At 40.3% G+C, this 24443-nt stretch overlaps 1 protein-coding gene and 2 long non-coding RNA genes across 3 annotated transcripts in view; all 3 read right to left on the bottom strand.

Annotated features, from left to right (window-relative positions):
- Window positions 1-24443, bottom strand: part of adamtsl3 (ADAMTS-like 3) — a 315925-nt gene that overhangs the window by 33512 nt on the left and 257970 nt on the right. Inside the window, exons 18-19 of the mRNA XM_039794981.1 lie at window positions 12413-12623; window positions 11173-11352 (exon numbers count right to left, since the gene is read on the bottom strand). Of these exons, the coding sequence (XP_039650915.1) occupies window positions 11173-11352; window positions 12413-12623 (391 nt within the window). The remainder of the gene's footprint in view (window positions 1-11172; window positions 11353-12412; window positions 12624-24443) is intronic.
- On the bottom strand, window positions 2793-4459 carry LOC120555849. The gene is made up of 3 exons (XR_005638762.1): window positions 4415-4459; window positions 3669-3883; window positions 2793-3377 (listed from the first exon to the last, which is right to left on the bottom strand). It is a non-coding gene; the product is annotated as an uncharacterized LOC120555849 (long non-coding RNA).
- Window positions 4465-7168, bottom strand: LOC120555850. The gene is made up of 3 exons (XR_005638763.1): window positions 7081-7168; window positions 5143-5213; window positions 4465-4541 (listed from the first exon to the last, which is right to left on the bottom strand). It is a non-coding gene; the product is annotated as an uncharacterized LOC120555850 (long non-coding RNA).

Genomic DNA, 24443 nt, shown 5'->3' with positions numbered 1-24443 from the left:
ACATTAAGGCAATCAGACTTTTGTTCAGGTGAATGTTTTTGGATGTTCAGGATGCTAGTTTTAAAGGCATGGTCACACCAGAAAGTGGCAGGGCAAGTGGGTTAACTAACAAGCTAGCCAGCCAAAGAGAACCAGAAAAGAGAACCAAAGTCCTGATGGGATGTCTGGACAAGCCGCTGTTAAACTATATTCCATAACTCAATGCTCAAGACTCTCATTGAGCATTTATGTCAGTGGTCGTTCTCAAAAAGTGAAACGTGTTCCTAGGATTTACAATCCATATTCTAAGATATATGAGCACTTGCTATTAGAAGTTCATATTTTTTAAAAGTTAAACAATCTCAAGTCTCATGAAAATGTACGGGCGTTGCCAGAACTTTGTTTTTTCCACATCCATGATATGACTTTTTTCAGCCAGAATTTCCGGAAGTTTCAGTTTCACTTCAGGTCTATGTAAGTAAACACAGTTTATTCAAGAGATATTTTGTACCATTGTCTCATTGCATGCAAACCATAGCTCTCTTGTGGAACAGTTTATACTTTGGCTGAGCAGGATCGTAGATGCAACACAGATTGGGCTTTCTGGCTCTCCTTTCCCTCGAATGTCAGCACTGTCGAGTCATTTTGCTCTTGATTAATGCCAAAGTTCCCTAAAGTCCCGCAAAACTTGTGTGGATTTGCCACTCTCCCACAAGGAAATCTACATTTGTCTGTGATTCCATTGAAAAAAACTAAGTGTTGCTTTTATAAATAAAGATTTGATCAGGCCTTAGTTCAAACTAGATACGTTTCTGTGGAAATATAGAGAGGCGAAGTCCCTCCCCTTCCAGTGGACCCCACGGGACATTATTTCATAAAAAATATTTACGGTAGTAAACAGGGAAAGACCTTTTTTTGTTATCCCGTTTGAATTACACATATGTGGTTCATCAGCTTAAAAGATGATTTTGCAAGTAAAGAAAGTCACAGTTTGTCATAAATTTGTCGTAGTAGCCTACCATTTAGTTTTGTGTGAAACCGCTCAGTGAACTATGAGGGGCCGTCAGGGACATTATTCAGAATTACCTCTCGCACACACTACTGAAACGCTCTCACACATACAAGTGAAATGCTCTTATATATACTACTGAAACGCTCTCACACATACAAGTGAAACGCAACGCTCTCACACATACAAGTGAAACGCTCTTATATACACTACTGAAACGCTCTCACGCGCAATCCTGAAACGCTCTCATACACGCTACTGAAACACTCTCATAAACGCTACTGAAACGCTCTCATACACGCTACTGAAACGCTCTCATAAACACTACTGAAACGCTCTCATACACGCTACTGAAACGCTCTCATAAACGCTACTGAAACGCTCTCATAAACGCTACTGAAACACTCTCATAAACGCTACTGAAATGCTCTCATATACACTACTGAAAAACTTGCTTACAACATTTACAACATTTTGCATAAACTACAAAAAGCATTACCAAATACTAGTAAAATAGTGCTCATATAGCTTGCCCTTAAGGGTCAGATGTGATCATGGTAAGGAAAATATAAATGTTGCCTGTTTTATGTTGGAAAGAAGATGATTGAACAGTGTTATTACAGGTTTATCAGTACACAACCAAAGGATTGAGAGAATATGGGCAGAACTCAATAGTGTTGTATCTAGACACTTTATAAACATCTTTAACTTCATGGAGGAACAGGGTGTACTGGATTCATTGAATGAACTACATTTATTTTGTCTGCATTATTTTTATTTACCAAGGATTGAAAGAGCAGTAACATAATTCATCAATCAATCAATCAATAGAACCACCATGACCTCTCCACACCAGGGGGGCAGACACCTCTCCAGCTGTGGCATTCAGGTGTCATTAATAATGCAGGAATCCATCCAGCTCTAAACAGCATTTTGATGCTGATAACTACTATGGCATTGATGAAGAAGGGCCATTACCTGAACTTCAAACCAATAATAATGTTGTAATTCCAGACATAGATGTAACTATTAATGAGACCACAACTAACATTATTCAACAAGTAAACCCACTTGAAAATGATGGGGACCATGGAATAGATGTTTTTTTTCTTCACTTTTTTAAAGGGACCGCCGACTTATTGGAGATTTAGCTTATTAACCGTAACCCCCAGAGTAAGACAAATTCGATACATACCCTTCTCATCTCCGTGCGTGCTGTACGCGCTGTCTGACGGTTCCAGCATTAGCTTAGCCTAGCACAGATCCTGCAGGTACCTGGTTCCAACTAGCCTGCTGCTCTGAATTGTGACAAAAGTGACAAAATATACCACAACACGTTCCTATTTACATGTTGTGATTTGTATAGTCACAGCATGTACAAAAAACAACATAACATGAGACACAGCCGTCTTCTAACAGTAAACAAACCGGGAACTATATTCTCAGACAGGCTTGCGCGAGCATATCAACTCCGCCCAAGTACTATATTCTTCCGCCTGAGAATATAGTTCCCGGTTGTTTACAGTTAGAAAACGGCTGTGTCTCATGTTACGTTATTTTGTACACGCTATGACTCTATAAATCACAACATTTAAATAGGAACATGTTGGTATTATTTTATCACTGTATCGAAGCAGTAAGATTACTGGAACCAGTTACCTGATGTTCTGTGCTGGCCTGATGCTGCTGGAGCCGTCAGCACGCACTGAGATGAGAAGGGTATGTATCGACTTGTCTAACTCGGGGGTTACGTTGAATAAGCTAAATTCCCCAATAAGTCGGTCCGTTTAATGAAGTAATAGCATAGGAGTTATGTTAAGGTTTGTTAAAATGTTTTCTTCACTTGTGCAGTGTATTCTGTGAATTAAAGTTTTGTTAAAACGTAAAACATTTTATGAAAAATAAATTAACATTTGGTAAAAAGTTTGGTAAAAATATGAAACATGCCGTTAAAATGTAAATATGTTTTAAAACATAGGCTGACTGAGTCAACTGAATCGTGGTGAAACTATATAAAATACATAAGTTATATTGCATACGGCATTCAGAAATGAAAATAATAACTCTTGTTTGAAACTTTTTTCAGAAAACAGACAGACAAGCAGAAAGGTAGAGACAAACAGAGAAAGTGAGACACAGACAGAAAAAGTTTTCAGAGCATGACATGTTCATGCCCTGCCAAACCCATATGTGTTCCCTAATGCAAAGTCAAACTTCTCCTTGAACAGTTGGTAAGACACATGTAGTGGCAAGTTGATGCAGTTAACACATGTGTTGGCAAGAGGGAACATTGATGTAGAGAAGCCATCATCTCCTTTGTGAATGAACTGGTCAGATGCTCAAGTTGTGAAGGCCAATATCTTCTCTAGTTTGGATGGCCCTTCTTCTTCTATAAAAAGAAAAACATTATCAGTGGTAGTTGGTCCAATTAATATGTATGTGAATCATCTCTAAAGCAATTAACATCAGCTGATACTGAATAAATTGTCCAGTAAGAGTATTTCACTTCTCAAAACCAAAGCGTCTAAAATCTGAATGCCTCTTATAGCAATTCATTTATAACAGGTCTTTCATCTTTCAACATTCGCAGGTTGCTTTGTGATAATGTTATGACTACCAAGAGAATAAAATAAAAAGAATGATACTAAAAAAAACAGATGACCATTAAACCATTAATTACCCTCTGCATTTTGGAGATAGTCCCTCCAGAAAGTAACGACCATCTCGTCAGCAGCTCTCTTGTTGCTCCCTTCTGGAGAGAGACGAATGCTGAAAAGATCATCCACCTGGTCAGCAGTCAGTGTGTTCGGCTCATAGCAGAACAGGGGTCGAAAGCTGTCTGGATGTCGTCGTATTTGGTCCTGAACCCAAAGAGTTTTCAGTCCTTCACAGAATCTGTACAAACAACATGGAATAATTGTGCAATCCATAATTCAATTGTACACTGTCAAATTGTCCCTTGGTTTTATACAAACACAATAGATTTTGTGAAGCTAGTCTTACACCTTGTTGGTCAATGGTTAAAATTATGACTCCTTTTGAGATTGATCTGACTGTACAACAACTAACACTGAATACCTTTGAAATGGACTTTGAACTCTGTGGATGACCTGAAACATGACAATTTCAGCAGATCCCTGTCTCTTATCGACCGCATAGGCCTCAGACATCCTGCATTGGCCAAGTAGTCAAGCAAAGGTGCATTTGACTTTTCAAGGTCCTCAAGGGTTGTACATTGCTACAATGCGATAAATAAGAGGGAAAATATGCTTTGCTGTCGACACTTGTCCGTTGAATAGTGGTGGCATTCAAACTACAACATAATATGGAAAAAGTGGGCTGATACTCCTTTTCAAAAGGGAAAACAACAAGAGAACCTTTTAATGTAAACTAATTCAGTATAACATTCAAAATCTATCAACTGACCTTTTTGACTTTTTCCAAGAGTTCTGTGTCAGCTATGTCTGAGAGGAGGAGTTTGGTGGTGGACCGCCATGTACCAAGCTCACAGCAATGGCTTTGCCAGCAATGTATTACCAGTCCTCTCTTATAGCTGCAAAACAATGGCAGAAAAGGAAAAACAATATTGATAAATACCACATTTCGGCAAACAAAAATGGCTGTCAATTAAAGGCCGGGTCTCGAATGATGACCAGGGCCGTGGTTGACACAAACAAATAAAAGGCTAGGTGTAAAACATGAATGGAGAAGTGAGCTGCAATATAATATGCATGCCAAGGATGATGTACATTTCCAATAACTTAATCTAATAAATTAAGCAATATAATTTTGCTTGGTCCAGGGTGAAAAATACTGACTTTTCCTTTTCAGTGTGACTATCCAAATTCAGAAAACTGGATTGTATAGTACCATACATGTTTCACAAGATGACAGTAGCCAAATTTCAAGGGCAATGTGGGAATGTTGCAAATCAAAGTTTTGCACAACACATTGCTGCAAATGTTTCATGAAACTGCAGAGGGATTTTAATTGAAAACAGATACAGAAAGACCTGATTTTGAATTTATCACATAATGCAGTAACTGTAACAGGGCAAACAGGGGCAGATTAAAACAACGCTTCATACTAAAATATGCAAATATAGCAAATGTTTGTAATAATCATGAAAGTAAGAGGAAAAAAGAGGCATTTACCTGACATCGTCTGGAATGTGCTCACCAAAGCCATCCCTGATGCGTTCTAAAACAGTCTGGTGGTCCCAGTCCTAAGGATCAGAAAGGATGTGTCCATGTTTGTGTAACCATGATTTTGGACCTTGTTTGCACACTACTCAGAACACATGAAAACAGCCAGTACAATAATGTCATACTGCTATAGGAAATACAATACAAAATACTAACCACCACCCGCTATCAATATTATATACAGTAAATAATGGGTAGTGGTTATCAATATCAGTTATATTTAACCCATTAATATTCAGATTTTGGTATATATATTCATGTAACCAATTTTATCACTTCAAGCCCTGAACACTCTTATATAAGTTGATTTCTCTCTGAGCCATAAATCTACCATGAAAAACCACATGTCTGCCCTTCCCTTTAACACAGACTCATTAGATATTGTAGGCTGTGGACGGGGCATGGAAGGTTATAATTTGTCAACTGAGGTGACAATCGTAAGGTCAGAGTTCAGCAGCCACCTTGAAATGGGACTGGTGTTTCTGAGTGACATAAATGTACGGTGAAAGGGGATATGCAATAAGGTCATTCCTTTATGCTGAGACATACAGTACAGGCCAAAAGTTTGGACACACCTTCTCATTCAATGTGTTTCTTTATTTTCATGACTATTTACATTGTAGATTCTCACTGAAGGCATCAAAACTATGAATGATCACATATGGAATTATGTACTTAACAAAAAAGTGTGAAATAACTGAAAACATGTCTTATATTTTAGATTCTTCAAAGTAGCCACCCTTTGCTTTTTTGATAACTCTGCAAACCCTTGGTGTTCTCTCAATGAGCTTCATGAGGTAGTCACCTGAAATGGTTTTACCTTCACAAGTGTGCCTTCTCAGGGTTAATTAGTGGAATTATTTCCCTTATTAATAAAAAAGCAAAGTGTGGCTACTTTGAGAAATCTAAAATATAAGACGACATGTTTTCAGTTATTTCACACTTTTTTGTTAAGTACATAATTACATATGTCTTCATTCATAGTTTTGATGACTTCAGTGAGAATCTACGATGTAAATAGTCATGAAAATAAATAATATAACGCATTGAATGAGAAGGTGTGTCAAAACTTTTGGCCTGTACTGTAGATGAGAAATAAGCTAAGACAAAAAAGGGGGCATACATAAAAAGTAGTTTTATTTATAATCAGTATTTTTTACTAAAGTACTTGACTCAAATACTGATGAAGGATGTATTTAATCACAGCAGTAATATGCAGTGAAGATCATCACTGGTAAATGTATTATTGCTTCAGTGTGGGGCAGAAAATAACAGAGGATTTACAGACTGTAACAGTCTGTAACAACAGACAACAGTAACAACAGTCAGTAACATTAGTTTAAGATATGGCACTGTTCAAGTAAACAACCAATATGGCCAAATAACAACATTAGATTATGCTTGGTGTAACAGCAGTGCAGAAATGATGAAGAAACATTTAGTAGAGGAATGCTGGTTTGTGTATATTTATTGCTGCTAAAAACACAAGAAGTGAAATGTTCCTACAGTCCTAAAAACATCAAGTCAATACACACCAGGTGAAGAACAGCTGATTTTACTACCTGCTGACGTACCACCACGTGAGGCACATTGCCGTATGTTACCATAGCAACCACGCTACAAACAATACTAAGTTAGCTGCTGGCACTTACATGCACCTAATTCGACAGTGTACCTATCTAGGCCCCCTGCAAGAACTATGCCAAGTTTGCAGTAGATCTGAGACTCTTAGGACCTTCGGGTATTAGGGTGGTAGTGAGCGGTCTGCGGTAGTGAGCGCATGTTTGTAGTGGAGACACAAACAGCTAACTGTTTAGCTCACTACCATGCCTTGTTGCGTTGCGTTGGATTAAACAATAATTTAGAAAAAAAACTATTTATAATTACCTTTTCCACCTCGTGGCTGATGTCCAAGAGCTGAAGCGTTGCTCACACTGGAGCTGCAGTTGGCAGTGTCATGCTGCTGTGCTGTCCGGAGGGGAAAGTGACGCTATGTGACTGTCCAGTGTGTCGCGGCTTGGAAGTTGCAACGGTTCTGATGGTCTCCGCTGACGCAAGTACAGTGTGAAGTAACGCTGCTGCCTCGGTTAGGCTGCTTGCAGGCTGTTGGGCGAACATTAGTGTTTGCGAACAATGTGGCTGACGATCAACACGTGAATCGCGCTGTGAATTGCGCATTTTTGTTGAACGGAAGCCCTTCCGGTTTTACTGAAACACCTTCCGTTTTGACTGAAATGCCTTCCGGTTTTACTGAAACACCTCTCACACACTATAGTGAAATCCTTTCACACATTATAGTGAAAAGCTCTCATATAACCAAGTGAAACACCTCTCACACACTATAGTGAAATCCTTTCACACATTATAGTGAAATATTATATATATATATATATATATATATATATATATATATATATATATATATATATATATATATATATATATATAAGGTGGCCATTCCTCAGGCTTTAGGCTGGACAGTCCGGCTAAGCCTGACACTCATTTGTCCGGACATGCCTAAAAACCAGAGGGGGACGGAGTCTTCTCTGTAGTAGCCCCCAAACTCTGGAAATCCCTCCCACCCCAGATCAATTTATGTAATACAATTGTTAGTTTTAAATCAAATCTGAAGATGCATTTCTACTCTCTTGCGTTTAAATTCCTTTGATTCCTAATGTTTTTTTTTGTTTTGTTTTTAAGATTCAGAGCTATGAACTGAACTCATCTTTTTCTTATCCTTTCGTATTTACAAATGTTCCATTGTTGTTTTATTCTATGTTACTTTATTTGATTCTACTTTTGCCAAAATGTATTCATGGTACCTTGTTTACTTGATTAATGTATCTTTAAGGTATACTGTTTATGCCCTCCCTGCTCTACCTGTAAAGCACTTTGGGTCAACTGTTGTTCATTTAAATGTGCTATAAAATGACTTTACTTCACTTTTGATAAAATAACAAAAAGGTCCACCTTTTGACAGATTAACTTGTTAGTTTAATACTTATTGGCTAAAATGTGTGTCAAAAAGCCGTGTCAAAATAAGTAATTTCATTGGTTACATTTTCTTGTCGTGACCTGCTAATTTTAATATTCAAATGAGCCATGTGTTGATTCGCAGACATAACCAGCTCACGCTGTCAATCAAGCTCTCGCGACAGAGAACGTAACGTTAACTAACGTCGGTTGTTGGACTGAAATTCTGAAAATGCTCATACTTATATGTATCTCCAGATAAAAACATTAAGAACAGTTTCTGTATGATGTTTATTAGACGTATGTAATCTGAATTGGAAGGGCACGTTGTCATAAGCTGTATCTTGTATATTTATTATTAGCTATGTGGTATGTGTATGCACCTTTATGTAATCAGGTGGAAAAGATAAAATAAGATATTCCTATATTTGTCCCACAATGGGAAAAGTCCAGTGTTACAGCAGCAAAGTGGATAGAGAAAAAAAACAGTATAACAAAACAGTAAGAGTAGGACAATAATAAATAACAAATAAAAACACTATGTACAAGAGAAAAAACAGTAAGAATCCACAAACAATAGATAACAGAAATAGTAGCATCAGCAGCAGTTGCACATAGGCAATATATTGCACAGTGAATATGGAATGGTATTGCACAGTAGTTATTGCACATTGTTATTATATATAAATATTATATATATTCATTAATTATTATTATTGATGCCGAGCCACCATAGTGTCCCGGTGGAAGCAGCATTAAAACATGAAAATATATATATGAAAGCGTTTCACTTGTGATGTGTGAGAGCTTTTTAGTAGCGTTTATGAGAGCGTTTCAGTAGCATTTATAAGCGCATTTCAGTATTGTGCGTGAGAGCGTTTCAGTAGTGTTTATGAGAGCGTTTCAGTAGTGTTTATGAGAGCGTTTCAGTAGTGTTTATGAGAGTGTTTCAGTAGCGTTTATGAGAGCAGTTCAGTATTGCGCGTGAGAGGGTTTCAGTAGTATATATAAGAGCGTTTCACTTGTATGTGTGAGAGCGTTTCAGTAGTGTATATAAGAGCATTTCACTTGTATGTGTGAGAGCGTTTCAGTAGTATATATAAGAGCGTTTCACTTGTATGTGTGAGAGCGTTTCACTTGTATGTGTGAGAGCGTTTCAGTAGTGTATATAAGAGCATTTCACTTGTATGTGTGAGAGCGTTTCAGTAGTATATATAAGAGCGTTTCACTTGTATGTGTGAGAGCGTTTCAGTAGTATATATAAGAGCGTTTCACTTGTATGTGTGAGAGCGTTTCAGTAGTATATATAAGAGCGTTTCACTTGTATGTGTGAGAGCGTTTCAGTAGTATATATAAGAGCGTTTCACTTGTATGTGTGAGAGCGTTTCACTTGTATGTGTGAGAGCGTTTCAGTAGTGTATATAAGAGCATTTCACTTGTATGTGTGAGAGCGTTTCAGTAGTATATATAAGAGCGTTTCACTTGTATGTGTGAGAGCGTTTCAGTAGTATATATAAGAGCGTTTCACTTGTATGTGTGAGAGCGTTTCACTTGTATGTGTGAGAGCGTTTCAGTAGTATATAATAAGACGTTTCACTTGTATGTGTGAGGCGTAGAAGCGTTTTACATTGTATGTGTGTGAGCGTTTCAGTAGTATATATAAGAGCATTTCACTTGTGTTTTGAGCCGTTTCAGTAGTTAATATATATGTGACATTTATTTGTATGTGTGTGAGCCGTTTTGCGTTTCACTTGTATGTGTGAGAGCGTTTCAGTAGTGTGTGCGAGAGGTAATTCTAAATAATGTCCCTGACGGCCCCTCATAGTGAACTACGTCTCTCGTCTCCCGCAATATATGTACGTTCACCTTGCTTGATGCTCGGCTTGCTCGCTAGCTAAGCTATGTTCCACAACACATGTAACTTTATCTTACCTGATGCGTTTTATCCAACATCTTTTTTTTGTCTTTTAAAGTAGTGGTTCTCAACCTTTTCGAGTCGCGACCCCCCCAGAATAGTGAGGTTGGTGGGCGCCTGGTTAGCTCACCTGGTAGAGCAGGCGCCTATATATAGAGGTTTACTCGGGTTCGACTCCGACCTGTGGCCCTTTGCTGCATGTCATTCCCTCTCTTTCAAGTCTAAGCTGTCCTATACAAATAAAGGCCTAAAAAATCGTCGATTGTCGATGAGAGAGAGAGCGCTGCAAATCGGTGTACAGCTGTTTCTACACGCCTCCCCCTGCTGATTTTGAGTGATTTTTGTGAAAGCTCTTATTAATACATGTAAACAAATAATGCTTTGCTTTAATGACAGTTTAGTTTTAGCAGCTAGCACCTAGCCTTGTCCAATGTGCTCCAGGCTGTGTGGTGGTTTAATGCCCTTGGGACTTTTTCTCTCTCCCTGACTCGCCCTTAGACCCCTCTCTGTGTTCCAGGACCTCCTGATTTACAAGTGAAGCTTTGAATATAACACATGAAATGTACCAAACGCACACTGTAATGTTAAAAAAAGAATATGTCTAGAATATGTTACCATCTGGCGACCCCCACAAATGATCTCGCGACCCCCTTTGGCAGTCCCGACCCCCAGGTTGAGAACCACAGTTTTAAAGAACATGCAAGACCTGTTGCTTGTGTGAGTAACGTTACATCCCGGTACCAAACACACCGGCATTGTAGCTTCAGCCAGATGTCACTTTGGCAACTTTGGGGTGAGGGGTCTTTCTAATTAAGTATTTTCACAGTCTTATACTTAACAGTTTTACGACAAACTGAGAGTTTCGTCACTTGCAAAATTATCTTTTAAATTGACCAACATCGTATATGTAATTCATGGCTCAATTCAAATGGGATCAAATAATTATTTGTCTCTCCCCGTTCACTATGGTACATATTTTTTTTCCACTTTGCCTCTTTATTTCAATATTAAAAACAGCAGCTTTCATTCAAGCTTGCAGCATCCAGCTCCCCTCCATTATTTCATTCCTTCCTCCACTCGCTGCTGCTCACCTTTCCCCATTCGCCTCCTGCCAAGTAGGGCAGGCAGTCGGTGTTGCTGCAGCCTCGGTTAGTGGCAGGTTTGGCCCCCCTGCAAGCCTGGTCTCCCAGCCTCCTGTAGGCCCCTGTGGACAGGAGCTGCTTACAGAAGACCTTCCGCACCTGGACACCCCCGCCACAGGACTGGGAGCACTGGAGGGACCAAGCAGAAGATAAACATAGAGGTAGGAATGGAGGAGTTATATAAATAATATTTTTCCTTTATATTGCACATTTTCATTTTCTTTAGTTTTCTATACTGTTTAGTCTTACTTTTGCACTATTTAGAATTTCTTAATTGTATTATATGCTTTAAATTGACGTCCGCCAAATGCGGGTAAAAGTGAACTTTGGTGGGTAACATTGTAAAGTTACCAGCCAATTTGGCCAGTGATGAATGAAATAAGGCATATAACAAGTCAGTGTTGCCAGATTTATCGGTTTTCCGCTAAGAAATTTGGGCAGTTTTGTGTGTGTTTGGCTTGGACACGTAATCTTAAATCTGGCAACACTGCTTGTAGTTCTAATCCTACATTTCCCATGAACACTTTGTTGTGACATGTCATACAACCGTTGGCTACGCGCCTTGCTTGCGTGTTATCGATTGCGAGCTACGCTAAGAAGACGAACGGAACGGAGCCAAACACACCAGAGCTGAAATGAAATAGTAAAGTTAGTTAGGAAAGAAAACCAAACATGTGGCCTGTGGAAAATCTGATTGGCTGGTAACTTAAAAATCTCCTAGCCATGTTGGCTGATGATAAAAAAAAAGTTCATTTAAAGCCCTGATTGTATGTATTTTGTATATGTAAGGTATTTTATTGTGTTACCTTTCAGTTGAATGCTTAGAGGAGTTACGGTAAACCATAGAGCGCTTATTGTGACGGGAAAAATGGAAGTGGAAAAAAGCGGTAATGAGTGGACTTTGACTGTGTTGGTCGTTAATAAAGTGAGAGGTGCAGTGCCGTCTTGGTTCCAGCATTGGAAGCCCGTGTTTCTTTATTTTGTAGTCGAACCTGAGCTTAGGCAGCATGACAAACCCTAAGTTACAAATACATTTTGTACTTATTGCACCGTGGAACGGACAAAAACACATTTCCGATACCTCTGTATGTATGGCACATATTTTGAGAGAATTGACAATAAAGTTGACTTGACTTGACTTAAGATTGTGTCACATTTATAGGCACAGACACACAACCAAAGTCCACACCTGCTGCCAAGGTTCTGTCTCCCAGGCCGGAGGACAGTCCAGCTGGTTGCAGGGTTGCAGGATGGCAGGTTTGAATTCCCTGCACTCGTCCTCTGAAACAGTCAGAATATCCTGCTGGTCAACGGACAACAGACGCATGCAAAACACACTCCTGGTCTGGATGCCCACGCCGCACGACGCAGAGCAGCCGGTCCATGCTGTCACCTCCCATCTGCAGAGAGAGATAATGAAGCAGGTCAGACACTAAATACTGCTAAATATTAAAGAGCCCCTATTTCAATTCCTTTTCAGCATCATATTTGTACTCTTGGGGTCTACAAGAATAGGTTTACATGCTTCGATGTTCAAAAAAACCCATCATGTTTCTCATACTGCCCACTGCTGCAGCTCCTCTGCCTGATATGCAGTGTTGCCAGATCTTGCGAGACAAATAAGCAACCAGGCCTGTGAAAACAAGCCCAAAACAAGCGACTTTTTCTACGGAGCCCCCCCTAGGTTCTGGGGAGAGAAAAATAAATAAACTATGTGCACGGTTTTACAGTCCGTGGGGACGGATTTTAAACAGATTGTCAATTTACATCCATGTTAACAGATTGGTGCACAGTCTGTGCGCAGTTTTGCAAAACTGTACACACAGTAGTTTATTTATTTTTCTCCCCCCCCCTGAGCTTCAGGACAATGATCACAAGAGTTAGTTAAACCACCTTTTAACATTATTTAACATTAGAAAACTGATGGGATATCAAAGATAGATTATATACACAGTAAACCTCTGATAATTAAAATTTGCACACACAAATAAATATCATCCTGAATTCACAAATTCGTTATTTATTATTACAGGGACTGCAGAAGATCCCATTTTTAAATAACTATAACCCAGAAACAGGAGAAATGATTGATAATCTTAGTGTGCAGCAATAAAGTGGCTCCTGCTCTGATAAACAAATGAGTGAGTTAGAAAAGACTAAAACTAAACTGGTTTAAAAACCATTCCAGTCAAAACCATTTGAACAGGTGAAGATGAGGCTTGGTCTAAAACATTTTTCTTAAGACTCATAACACTTTAGCTTCATATATATGAAGAATAACACCACCATTATCTTTCTAATCACTCACTGATGTTTTTCTAAACAGAAACAAATAGATTGCCCTGCTCTGCCTCTGATTGGCTAGTACTCATTGCCATCTGGGTCAGAGCCAATTAGAAGCAGGATGTGGGAGGGAAAAAAACAAAAAAACTCTGCTGTCTCCTGTGTGTATGGGGAAATTGGAGGGACAGAAGGAACAGGCAAGACAAACTCCTACGTTTAAATAACATATAGAAAAGATCTGGGTGGTATTTCAGAAAGCAGGTTTAGTGAAAACTCTGAGTTTGTTAACCCTGAGATGAGGGTAACTCTGGGTTTTCTGTTTCAGAAAGAGAGGTAACTTAACCTCAGAGTCAGTTACTATGGTAACTGAGCCTGTGAACCTAACCCGGTCGGGAGAAGGTTTTCTTCAAGAAACCTCGAGTTTCTCTCAGTCTCCTCCCTCTGACACAGCGCTCTCTCATTTCCTCATTCATTTATTCAGTCTGAATCAGACGCATTTTAGCGCAGTTTGTTATCGGCATTAATAAAAAAAATATATGTTGGTTTATTAACCATGTTAGGCAGACTATTAAACATTTTATTTCTCAAAACATGGCATTTCCTATTGTCTACGATCCCATTGATGAAGAAGCTGCGTCGGGAGATGATATTGAAGCCCCAATATCTTAATTTTCAGATAACTTCCTATCTGAGTGATGCGGAGCATATTAGTAAAGCCACTGTAGCAAAGCGCCGTCAGAAGAGTCTGACTCGCTCTGAAACGTGTTTTAAACGTTTTTAAAAGGAGTTCCACAGTATTGCAGGTGAATGATGTAAACCCTTTGAAATAAAAGTTTATCGATTATAATTCTGTTAATGATGGTGCTGCAGCCTGAATGGGATTAGTAGGCGTAGCCTACTTTTTCGTCCACAGTGTTGTACAGTGTTGGACGAAAAAGATTATAAGTTCAATACCATTTCATCAGTAATATTAGGCTATACAACAGCCGCTGTGTTTTTTTTTTTTTTTTTTTAAACTTGCTGTATGTGTGTGCGCATGAGTATTTCCGCCAGCCAGTTTGTTTGTGGTTGTTACCTTGGTGAATCATAGAATCATGGCTCCATTCATGCTGCCTTTTTATTGTGGTGGTGCACATGCATGAACCTACTCTGAGTTGATTGAACCAACTCATATCAGCTGTTCTGGAACCGAAAACTCAGAGTTTCCCATCTCAGGGTAAATCAACTCAGATATCAGGGTTAGACTCAGAGTTTGTTAAACCTTCTACCTGAAATACCACCCTGCTTGACAACTTATTATGGAGCTTGGAACAAGCCCAAATAAGCAACTACACTTAAGAAACAAGCCCAAAAAAAAAACTTGGCAACACTGCTGAAATGCTCTGTCTGAGCTCTTGGCCCGCCTTCCTGAAAAGCCCAGATTGCTCTGATTGGTCAGCTGGCACACTTTGTTAACCAAATTCAAACAAGCCACTGGGCGGGCTGTGCTTGCTATGACTCTCTTAAGGTAGCCAAATGCCTCGTCATCTAATTAGTGGCGCGCATGAATGGATGAATGAGATTCCCACTGTCCCTACCTACTATCTAGCGAAACCACAGCCAAGGGAACGGGCTTGGCAGAATCTTGACTTGGGCTTGAATGGGCAGCACATATGAAAAACTGGGCTGGCTTTCTTAATTAATGACATCACTAATGGAGGAATTTCAAACAGGAATGTGGGCGAGGTGTTTCAAGCAGTTGAGAAAAAGTGCTGTTTGTGGGAGAGAAAGCTCCCTTGATGTGGAGAAAATGTGGTTTTTTTTTGCACTTTATCTGTCTGTCTCTTTAAGATGCAAGCTCTTTCTAGGAAATGGACTGCAGAAGTGGTGATACTTTGTCCAGATTCACCAACAGTGTTAGATGTCACCTTAGTGGCACAGTCTGCAGGTGCCATTGTTGTAAAAACAACATAAAACTCGCCACGCCAGCCTTGTGGTGCATTCAAAGTTATATACTCTTTTCCCATCTGGTGGTTGATTTTGTCGTTTAACAGCAATTTACTGGAGAAATAAGTTATTGATATTGTTATTACATTTTTAATTAATCTAATTTTGACCATATGGCTGTAGCAATAAAGAAGCCGTTTTTTTTAACGTATCTGTTCAGGCACCTTTAGGCACTGGCAACGCATTAAAAGAATTGCTTTAGCACCCGTATCGGAAAAAAAACAAACGATACCCAACCCTATTTGTGGCCCAGTTACATCTCTTCCTTCTGTCTCGCCTCTTCCCACGCCCACTGTGTGGGAAGTAAAAGGAATCAGACTGAGGATGGAGAAATCAGAGCAACGTGTTTCTGAAAATGAAGCCTTCTTGGCTCAATTCAGCTTGATTTCTAAGTGGCATTATTAATCATGATGCACAGCTGTCACTGCTTGAAACGGAATGTTCATGACTCAACTCTTGGTTTTTGCTTGAATAGCGCTTGATGTGGCATTAAGTGTATTTTTATATTACGTTTTTGCTTATTTTTGGGGCATTTTAGGCCTTTATTTGACAGGACAGCTGAAGACAGGAAAGGGGAGAGAAAGAAGGGGTGTGACATGCAGCAAAGGGCCACGGGTCGGACTCAACAGAATCTAATGCTCATGTTGTTTTATTAAAATTCAAACATATTATGCATGTCACAGATAGTCATTGGTGGAGTTGCTCTATTAAATAATCACAAAAAGAGGATTTCATGAGTTGTGGGCACACGGGTGGCACAGGCTATTAGCGTGGTAGTCTGTAACTGTTTGTGTGCGAAGGAAGAATGCCATTGCTGCCAAATTTATTTATTTTAAGATGCTAAATCTTGCTTGAATGTCTGACCTGAGGACTCTGACGTGGCTGCTGATAGCACTGGACCTCATGCAATGCAACGCCCTCATACAGAGCTCTAGTTTCTTTATTGCTTTCATAAAGTTAATAAAGTCAGACAAAATGCAAGGCAAGGGACAAATCCCCACAGAGAAGAATGATGCATAGCAGTCACTTGCAGAGAGAGAGAGAGAGAGAGAGAGAGAGAGAGAGAGAGAGAGAAAGAGAGAGAGAGATTTAGACAGAGAGAGTAGAAGAGGGAATATGGGAGTTTATACACCTCACTGTGTTCTCACCGTTGGTCTCCCAAACTCTCAGGCAGCAGGCTACAGCATGTGTACTGTGCTTGAGTGTGTGTGCATGTGTTCCTGGGACAGAGAGATCTCATGCCTGTGTGTGTGTGTGTGTGTGTGTGAGTGTGTCAGGCCCCTGCACTCTGCAGCTGCTTCCTGTAAATGTCCATTAGAGGAGGAGAGAGCGGTAAATCACTGTGTGTGAATCAGACATGCCTCCCGTTTGCATGACTACCAGATGGGCAAATATCCATCTGCTACCTGGAAATGCAGTGATTTACATGTATAGCATGCGCAGACTATACTCTTTATATACTGATGTCAATCTGTGATCATCCACGCATGTAAGTCCTCCTCACTTGCTTTACTGGCTGACCTTCATGTTACACTTCATCATCACAAGGGCCAACATCAAGGCAGGGCATTATTTAAGAGATTGTTCAGCTTCTTGGGAAATGTCCTTGTTTTCTTTCTTCCGGAGAGTGATGTTACGTGTCCACTGCTCATGTGTCATGACTGCTTTTTTCACAAATCACACCCTGGCTATACCAGTTCAACCACACACAGACTGCAATGCTGTACCTGAAATGGAATAAAAAAATAGATGGATTATAAATAATAATGGAATAAATGAACTTGAAATGGATTTTCGTTTTTCGACTTGGTCATCTTTGTGCTTTTAAATACAGTGCCCCTATGTTGGTAAGTGGCTCTGGAAAGATTTTAAGCCACTAAAAGGCCATTATTTACAGTGTGTGGTTTAACAAGTATATCTAGTCTTGTAGTGCAACACGGAGTACACATTTGCATTGAATCACAAAGGAGCATTAACTTTAGTTATTTGTATCTAATGGTAAAAAATTGTCAGGATACAGTTCTGTGGTAGCTCGCTGACACAAAGTCCGTTTCTTGCATGTCTTTGTTGCATTCTGGTTGAAGTATGACTCACACATGTATTGATCCAAACACTGTTATCAGACATACAGTAGTCTCTCACAGTAATACTGTACTCTTCTGAACACACTATCAAAAATGACTTTGTCATCATGGTGGCATGCTTTATTTGCCCTGATTGAAATCCCAGTCCCTGCATTCAGAGCGCTACAGGAGGCCTAAAGAATTGTTAAAACTGATAATGAAAGATCCCTCTGCAGGGTTTCGCCCAGTGTATTGCAAGCCTGGGGGCCCATCAGGCCTAAAATGCCCCCCACCAGGCCTAAGCCACTGGGAATTATATTTATACTGTATGTATTCTAAAGACGTTTTTAAACTACAGTTACAGTGGGGCAGCTCAGTTGGAAAAAAATTCTAAACTAATACTTGAACAATTTAAGTAAGTTGTTCAAGGTTTATTTTTGTCCGTGCAATGTTATCCCTATGGAATGTCTTTGTAAACCACTCAAGTAACTCCTGATATTATTTTACCTTTTGTACTTTTTCTGTTGATTTGAAATTAAGTGTAATTCTAGTTTTCTTTTCTTTTAAGTATTTTACTTTCTTACCATATTAAATGGATTAAGTATTGGAGAGTGCCCTGATTAAGCCCTTCTGAGGGGTTTTTGCATCTCTCCATCACATGTAGTATTTGTATATGTAAATAATAAACTAAACTAAACTAGACGTAGTCATATTAGTTAGCCATTAGCACTGACTTAATGTAGGGTCCTATGGACTCTTTCTTAATGCTCTTAAAATCTCAATTTCACAATGATTCTGTTATCACAGAAACTATTGGGCTCTACATTAATGCTGCAATGGGCCTCGTCTAAAAAAAAGGGGAAACCCTGCTCTGCATCCGTCATAAAGTAACTCACATTGCAGGGACTAGGCCTGTATTCTGGCTTCAGGGTTGCATTTTCATCACACCTGTAAATCTTCATTGGTCCCCCTTTGAAAAATGTACATTGTTCCCCATTTGAAATGCTAAAAAAGGGTCCAATTGTTGAATTTAATTGCTGACCCCTTGTATTTAAAGGGGTGATAGAATGATTATATAGGGTATTTCACACTGTTCCTTATGGTCTCCTAATGGGGTATGTAACATTGGTTGGGCTGAAAATGGCCTGGTTGATATTTTATTGGCCCTTATGCATCCCTGTGTTTTGGCCCTATTTGTAACAAGAGCTTTTCTTCCAAATATGGTATGGTCATGAATATTTAGATGAGCTGCGCGCTGATTGGTTGAGCGACTTGCCATACGCACACATTAGAGACGCGCGCTGATTGGTTGAGCGAATCCCCAATACACATACATTAGAGAAGCGACAGAATCTCATATTCCAGACACTGCAATGTTTCATTACCAAATTCACTTCTGAGACTTTTTTAAGCGAGAAATCAACTATATAAAGCTGAAATATGGGCCGTTTTACAAAAATTGATTGCTAATTGCAAATTTGGTAAGACGTGTCGGACTTCAGGAGCTCCACACAGTCTGACGAGAAAGCGGCAGCCTGCTGGGCTCCATACCCAGGGCAAAGTCACCCTTTGTGGATACTGCACTACGAGGCTTCGCGGCCAGTACTACTATAATATATTTATGTTTGAATTTCGTCACGCCACTTATATAACATCATTCCCCAGTGTCTTATAAAGCTAACCATTGTGTCCGATTTGATTTTAAGGCATTTTTATGAACGCGAGACGTCTTTGTAGGACGAGCAGCTGCTTGCTATATGTCCCATTCATTACAATGGGGAAATACCGCAGCTAGCTAGCTACACTTTCGCCATAACTAAATTATATTTACAGTTTGAATTTCGTCACGCCACTTATATAACATCATTCCCCAATGTCTTATAAAGCTAACAGTTGTGTCCGATTTGATTTTAAGGCATTTTTATGAACGCGAGGCGTCTTTGTAGGACGGGCAGCTGCTTGCTATATGTCCCATTCATTACAATGGGGAAATACCGCAGCTAGCTAGCTACACTGTCGCCATAACTAAATTATATTTACAGTTTGAATTTCGTCACGCCACTTATACAACATCATTCCCCAATGTCTTATAAAGCTAACCGTTGTGTCCGATTTGATTTTAAGGCATTTTTATGAACGTGAGGCGTCTTTGTAGGACGAGCAGCTGCTTGCTATATGTCCCATTCATTACAATGGGGAAATACCGCAGCTAGCTAGCTACACTGTCGCCATAACTAAATTATATTTACAGTTTGAATTTCGTCACGCCACTTATACAACATCATTCCCCAATGTCTTATAAAGCTAACCGTTGTGTCCTATTTGATTTTAAGGCATTTTTATGAACGCGAGGCGTCTTTGAAGGACGAGCAGCTGCTTGCTATATGTCCCATTCATTACAATGGGGAAATATCGCAGCTTGCTCACTTTCGCATAACTAAAGTATAGTTACAGTTTGAATTTCGTCACGGCATGAATATTACAGGTTCCTAAAGGTCTTACAAAGCTTAGCTAACACTTCAATTGAATGTATTTGTAGTTAGGAGGAGGCTAGCTAGCTCTCATTGATGGACTCCATCTCACCGCGGCTCTATCAATGAGACTCGCGGACAAGAGGCGTTTATTTCCCCGATTGTTTGTTTAAATAACTCAACACACATACCCATTATAAGATTTACTGGAACCTGCGGGCTGCGGTAAAAGATTGCGGGCGTAACAAGCTCGCTGACACTGCGGTCAGGGCGGCGATGTAGCAACCCAGGCAGCACCAACACCGGCACTAAACTCCGACACACAGTCGGAGAAAATTTGCAATTAGCCATCCATTTTCGTAAAGCGGCCCATATTTGAGCTTTATATGGTTGATTTCTCGCATAAAAAAGTTTCAGAAGTGAATTTTGTAATGGAATAGCAGAGATCTGCGTGACCTAGCTAGATTCAGAAAACTACCTGATCTCAGGTCAGTTGTGTAGCCTATGTAAATGTTGGGGCGTGACCGTTCTCTTAATACGCCCATGGCTGTGACAAAGGTTCCGGTTTTTGGGAGGTTGACGTCAACTTCCAGCTTTGTTGAGATTCGCCCGTTTTCAGCGGCAGTTTCAAAATATGAGATTTTCATAGTAAAGGGGTGTCAATGGGATTTTGAGCTTCTATGTATGTCCTATTTACCCACCAAACTGTCGTTATTCAACTATGGCATGGTAAAATCGGTTTTGCATTCTATCACCCCTTTAATAGTTATTTATGAAATTAGTCTCTGGTTTGGCCAGTAAAGCTGACTTCAAACATAATGAGTATACTTGATTACAAGTGACTCCCTTAAAACAACCACAACACAACAAACAGTAAGATATTTTAAAAAAGTGTGTGAGTGAAAAATAGTAAAGGACAAAGGTAAAATATTGTATGTACTGTAATTGTATATAATGTGGTATTTTACCTTATATGCTGTTATGTGCCTTGAAGGAACACAGATCCTATGTAAAGGTAATGATCTCTTAAGACCAGTTAATCTTCAATATACGTAAGCATGCAGCTGCGGATAGCTTACTGTCCTGTCAGTGGCAGTGGGACAGCCTTATGGAAAAACAGTCTCATCTGTTTGTGTTTATGTGTACGTGTGTGTGTGTGTCTGAGTGCACATTGTGCGACCATAATAGTGAAATTTAATTGAATTTAATGAAAGTGTCAGAATCGATCGGCATTTGTTTCTTAAACATAAACCAGGGCAGTGCTGCTTTGCTGAGGAACACACGTGTGTGTAGTGCTCAGCATCACAGTAGCATACTGTGCTGTTGACTTGGACCTGGAGTCATGTTTTGTTTCATAAGTTGTAATGATTAAGAACCCAGCTGTGCTCAAACAATGACTGTTTTCCAAATGACTGCTCTCCCAGGAGAAAATCCACCCAGGTCAGACTACAAATTGAGCTGTTGTGGTTCCTGAAGTTTAAAGTGGCAGTCCAGTGATTTAGTGTCGCACCTTCATGAAGTTGGGGGACTTGATAGAGACTTAGCGTGCAGCACGCAACCTTGGTTTTGGTCAGTTTGATATCGAGGTAGTCTGGATCGATGACAATTCATACCAGATGTTCCGCCGATGTGTGCTGCCAATGTCTAACTCCTCTCTTAAGGGAAACAACAACAAACTTCAAGCTAGCAAGCTACATGCGGAAAGGAGCAAAGAAGGAAGTAGTATGACATTATTAATAACACTGCCAATCATTATAGGTAGGAGGGTTTTTTTTTCCCCTTTTTTTTTTTCCTTTTTTTTTGTAACACTAGCTGTGTTTCCATCCACTTGTCCATCGAATGATCTAAAGTTTGCTAAAAACATTCATGTGAATAAAGCCGGTGGAAGTGTGTTTCCATCCAACGGCTTTAAAGCAAATAAAAACCTGTGTGTAATGACGTCAACTGCTGTTTTGCGGTCAAATTCCATCCATCCATCCATCCATCTTCGTCCGCTTATCTGGTGTTGGGTCGCGGGGGGAGCAGCTCCAGCAGGGGACCCCAAACTTCCCTTTCCCGAGCCACATTAACCAGCTCTGACTGGGGGATCCTGAGGCGTTCCCAGGCCAGGTTTGAGATATAATCCTTCCACGTAGTCCTGGGTCTTCCCCGAGGCCTCCTCCCGGCTGGACGTGCCTGAAACACCTCCCTAGGGAGGCGCCCAGGGGGCATCTTACCAGATGCCCGAACCACCTCAACTGGCTCCTTTCGACGCAAAGGAGCAGCGGCTCTACTCCGAGCTCCTCACGGATGACTGAGCTCTCTAAGGGAGACGCCAGCCACCCTCCTGAGGAAACCCATTTCGGCCACTTGTACCCTGGATCTCGTTCTTTCGGTCATGATCCAGCCTTCATGACCATAGGTGAACGAAAACTGACCGGTAGATCGAGAGCTTTGCCTTCTGGCTCAGCTCTCTTTTCGTCACAACGGTGCGATAAATTGAATGTAATACCGCACCCGCAATCTTCCGCTCCATTGTCCCCTCACTCGCGAACAAAACCCCAAGGTACTTAAACTCCTTCACTTGGGGTAAGGACTCATTCCCTACCTGGAGTAGGCACTCCATCGGTTTCCTGCTGAGAACAATGTCCTCAGATTTAGAGGTGCTGATCCTCATCCCAGCCACTTCACACTCGGCTGCGAACCGATCCAGTGAATACTGAAGGTCACAGGCCGATGATGCCATCAGGACCACATCATCTGCAAAGAGCAGCGATGAGATCCCCAGCCCACCGAACTGCAACCCCTCCCCACCCCGACTACGCCTTGATATCCTGTCCATAAATATTACAAACAGGATTGGTGACAGAGCGCAGCCCTGGCGGAGGACAACCCTCACCTGAAACGAGTCCTACTTACTGCCGAGAACCCGGACACAGCTCTCACTTTGGTCGTACAGAGATAGGATGGCCCTGAGAAGAGACCCCCTCACCCCATAGTCCCGCAGCACCTCCCACAGTATCTCCCGGGGAACCTGGTCATACGCCTTCTCCAAATCCACGAAAAACACGTAGACCGGATGGGCATACTCCCAGGCTCCCTCCAGGATCCTTTGTTCCACGACCAGGACAGAATCCACATTGTTTCTCTTCAATCTGAGGTTCGACTAACGGCCGAACCCTCCTTTCCAGCACCTTGGAGTAGACTTTACAGACTTTCACCAAGCTTTCTGCTTGTTTCAACTTTACAAGGGAGAAGTGTGATACCCCTGTAATTGGCACACACCCTCTGGTCCCCCTTTTTGAAAAGGGGAAATTGGTATACTGAATATATTTGAGACAATTTAAGGTGTTTCCATTCATTTTCACACTGAATCGCACAACATTCAAGCTAAAACTTACAAAGTTTTGCTAGACAAAATGGATCACGCCATCTCCCTACCAATGATTAATACTCTACAAGTTGTAATAGTGCTTATGTGCCAGCTGATATCAAAACATCACTATAAAATGATGGTATTTCTTAGATTTTTGCTATCTAAAATAGCCGTTAAATTTCGTTGTAAATTAAATTAAAAAAGTCTCTTGTCTTTGTCTTTGTTGACACCCGCTGTGTCTGCAAAGAAAGCAGAAATATGTGGCGGACATGACTTAAAATTTCAAAGTCCAAAGTCCAAAGTTTTATGGCGTGTTGCAACCATAAAATGACCTAAAACGTAATCTCAATCCAGTATTTATCAAGCAAATGTTTCCATCAGCGTTTTTCAAGATTAAGAGAAAATCTGATGACATTGAACATACAAACTTTATCTCCAAATTCATGACATTCAATCAAATTTTATTGTTTCCATAAGGGATTCTTCATTCGATATTGATTCATTCGCATAAAAACGTGTGGATGGAAACATGGCTAGTGTTCGTTTCAAACTTTACACCTATCGCCATTTCTAGCCACTGGGGGACCATAGGCAGGCTGGGGGAACTCATATTAATGTTAAAAAAAAACTCATAAAGTGAAATTTTCATGCCATGGGACCTTTAAACACCCATGTCTTTTAAACTGCACGCCACCAGTTTATTACCAGTTTATTAGAGATCAGAGATGAGATCAACTGTTTGTTTTTTTAACAGATTTTTCTTATTATAGATGACTGACAGCTCACTTTGCACTATGTTACATAGAGGCATATGCAGACAGGCATCTGCTGACTGAGGGAGAGTAGACTAACTAGAACTGTCGGATTTTTGATTGATCAGTTTCCACATGTCTTTTCAATTCCTTTCAATGTCTTTTTAATTTTATGTCTCAGATCAAAGTGAGCAATCAGTGTGTTGAAAAGGGGACAAGGGGCTTTGGCTGCTTTAGAGACGGATTTCTGGAAGATCCATCTGATCTTATTTGCCAACTGTGCTGCAGCACCGAGGCCAGAAAGAAGCCA

This window comes from Perca fluviatilis, chromosome 3, assembly GCF_010015445.1.
Source record: "Perca fluviatilis chromosome 3, GENO_Pfluv_1.0, whole genome shotgun sequence".
NCBI classification, from domain to species: domain Eukaryota; kingdom Metazoa; phylum Chordata; class Actinopteri; order Perciformes; family Percidae; genus Perca; species Perca fluviatilis.
This window is presented reverse-complemented; position numbering and strand designations above follow the sequence as displayed.